Below are 6,295 nucleotides of genomic sequence, written 5' to 3'. Positions count from 1 at the left end.
CAGCATCTCCGGGGCCTCCTCTGGCCCCGCTCCAACAGCTCCGTGTCCTTCTGCTGGTGGGACCCCCCGAGCTGGAGGCAGCACTGCAGGGGGCTCTCCCCAGAGTACAGCAGAGGGGAAGAATCCCCCCCCTCGCCCTGCTGGCCACGCTTCTTCTGAAGTGATGAATGATGAAGAAAAGCACAGAAACCCCAAAACCGCAAATCTGAGGAGTGTGGGGGTGTCTAAGGGAGGTATCAGGTGGGTACCACAGTGGCTCGAGAGCGCTCCCCCACCCATGGGGCAGCACCCGGATGGGCACCCACCTGCGGACCCTCAACCCTGGTCCCCCGCTCCCCGAGACGGAGCAGCTTTGACCGGGGCCGGCCCCCCCTGGATGTGGCCGCCCCGCCGGACGCAGGGGCTGGCGAAGGCGAGCATGGCGGCCAGCAGCCCCAGGAGCGCCAGCCCCGTCTGCGAGGCGGTGCTGCCCAGGCCCCCCACGCCGGGTCGTGCCGACAAGAGGTACTCGGTGAGGGCATGGCGCCCATCCTGCCGCGCCAGCCTGCCTGGGCACACACACGGTCGGGACGGGGTGCGGGGCACCCGCAGCACCCACCCGCTGCGCACCCAGACTTCTGCTGCACCCCACGAACCGTTCCCAATTACTATTATTTTTTATTATTTTTTTTTTTAACTAAGAAGCACCCAAGTGCTTTGCTCTTTTAGAAAAATGCAACATTTCTCCTTTCCAGAGCGCGTTCTCGGGCTCAGCATCGTGGTTTGCCACGAGGGTGGGTTGTGCAAGCGGACGTGCTCCCCCTGAGCTGGGGACGCAGCCCTGGCACCCCGCCGTGGGGCCAAGGGGGGCCGTGGGGCTCAGGGCAGTGGGGTGCAGGGCTGTGGGGCGCAGACCCCACTCGGGAGCTGCGTGGCGGAGAGCGGGATCCCTCCACTGCCCGGCTGGGAAGCCGCTAGAGGGGGATAACAGACAGTGCACAGACTGTGCGGCACCGTACGCACCCTCCGGCTGCCTGCACCCTGCCTGCAGCCTCCCTGGGCACGTGCACCCCCTCTCCAGGCCTTGCATCCCCCTCTCTGGGATATGTGTGCCCCCCAGGACGTGTGCATCCCCTCCCTGGAGCATGTGCATGCCTCCTGGGATGCATGCATCCCCTTCCTGGGACATCTGCATCCCTCCAGGACTTAATCATCCCCCCATGGGATATGTGCATCCTGCCTCTGGTACATCTGCAGCCCCTCCAGGACACGAACATCCCCCCTGGGATGTGTGCATCCCACCCCTGGGACAAGTGCATCCCCTCCTTGGGACATGTGCATCCCCTCCTTGGGACACCTGCATCCCCCCTGGGACATGTGCATCCTGCCCCTGGGATATCTGCAACCCTCTGGGACATGAGCATCCCCCCAGGACAACAGTATCCCTTGCCTGGGACATCTGCATCGCCCTGGGACACAAGCATCTCCCCTGGGACAAGTACATCCCCTCCTTGGGACATCTGCATCCTTCCTGGGACATGAGCATCCCCCCAGGACATGAGCATCCCTTGCCGGGGACATCTGCATCCCCCTGGGACACGAGCATCTCCCCTTGGGCTTGGTGCGGTCCCCTGCAGCTTTTCATCAGTGCAGTGTGGGTGATGCCCTCTGCACCGAGGGGCATTTTCCACTTTAGCAGAGGGACTGGAAGGGGTGGAACCCACCACAGGTTTGGTGGGGCAGGTTAGAGCGGGTGCTGCCTGAGATAAACCCACGGCAGCCGAAGTGCTTCCCCTGCCCGGGAGCCGCTACTTACTGAAGTTGGCGATGTGGGCGCCCGTGTGAACGGCTGCCAGCGCCAGCACCACGTACCCCACCAGCTGGTGGAAAACGACGTGCTGGTCCAGTGGCAAAACCTTGGCAATGGGGGTAGCTCGCAGCCAGGTCAGGCACCTCCGCAGCATCAGCACCTCCGGGAGAGAGAGAGAGGGGCAGTTGGAGATGCTGGGGGGCAACCGGAGATGCCAGGGGGCCATCGGAGCTGTTAGGGGGCTCAGCCAAGGGCTGGTCCCCTGGGGCTCCAGAGCCAGCTCCCCGCTAATAGGGGGTGTCAGCTTGGAGAGCACCCAGAGGCAGAAATCAAGGACTCATCTGTAGGGTGGCATGAGTCCCCATGTCCCAAAGAGCTCACAACCTCCCTAACCCGTTATTTATATATAATGATTTAGAGGAGACAGCCTGGTCCCGCAACTGCAAATGCCCACAGGCGCCAGTTACTGCCCTCCGAAGTGTCCCAGTGTGAATGTGACTGTAAATAGCTCAGGTAACCATCACCCCGCGCCTCCCGCCGGCTCAGCATCCCTCCTGCCCCGCGCCACCGCCACCCACCCGCCGAGGCCAGCGTGCCGCAGGGCGGCCAGGGCGAAGAGCAGGAGGTTGAGACTGGCGTAGCTCCCCAGGAAGGTGAGCTTGCTGCGGTGGTTGTGCCAGTACGCCCGGGTCAGGTAGCGCGGCCGGCGGCTCCTCTCGATGGGCGGAGGGGGCTTCAGCCAGCTGGCTGCACTGGGAGCAAAGGCATCGGATTGATCCTTGCCCGGAGAAAAAGGGACACTGGGGCAGTTCTGCACCCGGGTTGGCACTCATCCCTGCATCCGAGCCCTGCACACATCCCAACACTACCCCTGCACCTATCCCAGCACCATCCCTGCACCTATCCCTGCATCCAAGCCCTGCACCCAGCGTGACATCCCTGCACCCTTCCCTGCATCCGAGCCCTGCACCCAGTACGGCATCATCCCTGCACCTATCCCAGCACCATCACTGTACCCATCCCTGCATCCCATCCCTGCACCCATCCCTGCATCCAAGCCCTGCACCCATCCTAACACTATCCCTGCACCCATCCCAACACCATCCTTGCACCCATCCCTGCATCTGAGACCAGCACCCAGCTTGGCATCATCCCTGCATCTATCCCTACATCCAAGCCCTGCACCCATCCCAACACCACTCCTGCACCCATCCCAGCACCTCCCCACCCATCCCTGCATCCGGGCCCTGCACCCATCCTAACACCATCCCTGCACTCATCCCAACACCATCCTTGCACCCATCCCTGCACTCATCCCTGCATCCAAGACCAGCACCCCGCTTGGCACCATCCCTGCACCCGTCCCTGCGTCCGAGCCCTGCACCCAGCTTGGCACCATAAGGCGCTTGAGTTGCTCCCAGTGCTGGCCCAAGCACCTCATGGTCTGGGCACCCCATGAGAGCCTTAAAGAGAGCATAAATCTCACGGGTTTTGCTCCACGCAGGAGGAAAAAGGTGCTCCCAAGGGAACCCGCAGCCCCATGGGGCTGCCGGAGGGACCCACCGACACAGCTACCTGATGGTCAGGTTCTCCATGACCTCTGGGAAACCCTCTAGCTCCTCCCGGAGCTCCTCGAAGGTGATGGAGCCGCTGTGGTCCTTGTCGGCAGCCTCGAAGAGTGCCGAGGTGAGGTCTGCCAGCCGCTCCTCGGGCAGAGCTATGGCGCTTTCCCGCAGGCACCACCGCAGCACCACGCGCAGCTCGTCCGGGTCGATGGAGCCGCTGCCTGCGCGGGGTGAGCGGGTGCCGCGGCGGGTCAGAGCAGGGACCCTGATGCGCCGTAGCACCCTGACAACCCCATGGTTTTACCTTCATCTTGCACCTTTAACGCAGAAATCGCTTCCCCTTAATGCAGAAATTACCTCCCTTTAATGCACGCAGGCTCTTCGTGAGGATGGGCTGTGCCATGAGTCCCCATGTCTCAAAGAGCTCACAACCTCCCTAACCCGTTATTTATATATAATGATTTAGAGGATGGGCTGTGCCATTGCTTATAAGTCAGATGTTTTTTTTAAAAAAAAAAGGGTGACCTGATCAGCAGTTTACCTGCAGCAGTCACGTCGTCGCTTGGCTGGAGGAGCTCGGTGCTCACAAAGCGATGCAGACACGCTTATCTGGCAGCCGGGCATGAGAGCAAACCCCACAGGCGAGAGGCGCGCAGTCCTCCAGCCAGCGCTTTATGCCCAAGCAGGTCAGAGCAAGAAAAGCAGCTCAAGAACAGCTTTGCTTTTGTTATTTCCAGCTTTCCCGGCCGGTGAAGGCAGAAGAGAGCGCGCCGGCATTCACTAACATCAACGGGACTGAGAGCCGATGTTTGAGCGGAACAGAGAGTGCTCCTCTCCGTGGCCAGGGATGAAAGCGAATCGTGGGAAATCCTGACGGGTGGCTGGTTTAATTGCTGCCTTTCAGATGGATTTGTGCTGCTTTCATCACGGGACACGGGCAGCGGCGTTATGCCAGGTAGACGCTTACATTTAACGAAGATCCAGCAGCGAAGACCCACCTACCCCGTTACCCAACTGTGCTTAACCTAAGAGGGGACGTGACGCCCGCGCTGAAGCCAGGCGGCGATGGTGGCACTTGGATGCTCAGAGGAGAGCCGTGCTGCCTTGCAAATCGCAACTTGGTTCAAAAAAACAAAAAAAAAAATACACATATTAATCTATTTTTCATCATCTTACCATCCACGTCGTAAACCTGGAAGAGGAATCTCAGCTTGTCCGTCTCATTCCCGTGTACGAGCAGGCTCAGGGCTTTCAACAGCTCCTCCAAACTAATGGTCCCGCTCCCGTCCGAGTCAAAGAGAGCGAAGAACCTCTCGGCAAAGAAGGACTGCGGGGAGGAGGACAAACGCTCTCACATCAGCGGTGGGATGCTCCCCACCGGCTGAATCCTGATGCTACAAACAAAGCTCTCACAGCCAGCGATGGGAATCGTCTAGCAAAAGCTGAAAGTCATGGGGGTGGTCCGAAAACAGGAGGGAGGAACGAAGGCTGCTTTTTTTGCGGAGGTGTATTGGCACTGCAGCGGAGGGGCCTGCCCGGGGAAGGGAGGGAGCCCCGGGGACACGGGACGGGGTCACAGGCAGCTGGGAGGGAATATTTGCTGGGAATAGCCAAGCGTGTTCAGAGACAGACTGGGGATATCCAATCAATTTTGCATTACGGATGGGTAATCCGCATTTTCCACCCCTGCTTGCTGCAGAGAACCGACAGGTTTCTCTCTCCCTCTCTCACACAATGTCATGCAACTCCGTTTTTAAGCTTAATTTTCTCTAAGTACAATACGAGACCACAGCTCGGCGTCGGGGCACCAGTGCTGCCCAGAGGCAGGGACCCCGTGCCCCGGTGCCCCGCGGGAGCGCTCACCTCCTTCACTTGCAGAGCAGATTTGAACTCTTCCAAGTCGATTTCTTTGTCCTCCCCCGCGATGCTCCCGAACTGCTTCGTCACCCACCGCAGCCACTCGGCATCCTCGGCCGCGCTCATGGTGCGGGAACCTGCAGGAAGGCACAGCGCGGGACGGGCAGCAGCCCCTTCTAACCTCTGGCGCCTTCAAAATCTGCTTTTCTACTCTTCCCACCATGCTTCCACCACCCGCAGACTCCCCGCAGCCTTGTGCTGCGGAGCAAAGGGGCGGCAGCTCTCTGCCCATCTCGCCAGGGCTGCACGGGGCATCCCTCACCGCTGGTCCCACAGCAGCCGCTCTGGGATGAGACGGGACTCGGGCAGCCGCGACGGCTGCGGCGATGATGTGTCTGAGGAGTGTGTGGGTACCACATCACAAACAACCCCAAATTTCCATGTACCGAAGAAATGAGCTGCTGAGTCCTATTTGTACCTGCCACGCTCCTGATCACCACCGCAAAGGTGCTGGAGGCGAGAGGTCCTGGGTCCAGAGGAGGTCCCGGAGATGCTGGGAGGGCTGGAGCCCCTCTGCTGGGAGGACAGGCTGGGAGAGTTGGGGGGGTTCAGCCTGGAGAAGAGAAGGCCAAAAAGGGGAGAGCTCAGAGCCCCTTCCAGTGCCTAAAGGGGCTCCAGGAGAGCTGGGGGGGGACTTTTTCCAAGGGCATGGAGTGATGGGACGAGGGGGAATGGCTTCAGACGGGCAGAGGGCAGGTGGAGATGAGATGTGAGGAAGAACTGTCTCCCTGTGCGGGCGGTGAGCCCCTGGGGCAGGTTGCCCCGAGAAGCTGTGGCTGCCCCATCCCTGGAGGTGTTCAAGGCCAGGTTGGACGGGGCTTGGAGCAACCTGGGCTGGGGGGAGGTGGCCCTGCCCAGGGCAGGGGTGGCACTGGGTGATCTTCAAGGTTCCTTCCAACCCAAACCATTCTATGATTCTATAATTCTATGATATTAGTACTAATAAGAGGTAATTCCTTCCTTCTTGACCTTTCCTCCCAAAGCAAGTCAAAAGACGCAGCTACCGGAGCCACCCTGTGCCTGC

At 60.4% G+C, this 6,295-nt stretch overlaps 1 protein-coding gene across 1 annotated transcript in view; it reads right to left on the bottom strand.

Moving 5' to 3' along the window:
- The window catches only part of NOX5 (NADPH oxidase, EF-hand calcium binding domain 5), an 11,146-nt gene extending 5,809 nt beyond the window's left edge, over positions 1-5,337 (bottom strand). The window contains 6 exon segments of the mRNA XM_009892079.1: positions 358-548; positions 1,796-1,983; positions 2,308-2,541; positions 3,365-3,575; positions 4,531-4,681; positions 5,218-5,337. Coding sequence (XP_009890381.1) covers positions 358-548; positions 1,796-1,983; positions 2,308-2,541; positions 3,365-3,575; positions 4,531-4,681; positions 5,218-5,337 — 1,095 coding nt within the window.
- Positions 5,338-6,295: the final 958 nt, after the last annotated feature.

The sequence above is a fragment of the Charadrius vociferus genome, unplaced genomic scaffold (assembly GCF_000708025.1).
Source record: "Charadrius vociferus isolate BGI_N301 unplaced genomic scaffold, ASM70802v2 scaffold249, whole genome shotgun sequence".
NCBI lineage: Eukaryota > Metazoa > Chordata > Aves > Charadriiformes > Charadriidae > Charadrius > Charadrius vociferus.
Note: the sequence above shows the minus strand (reverse complement) of the source record. Positions and strands in the feature narration are given on the sequence as shown.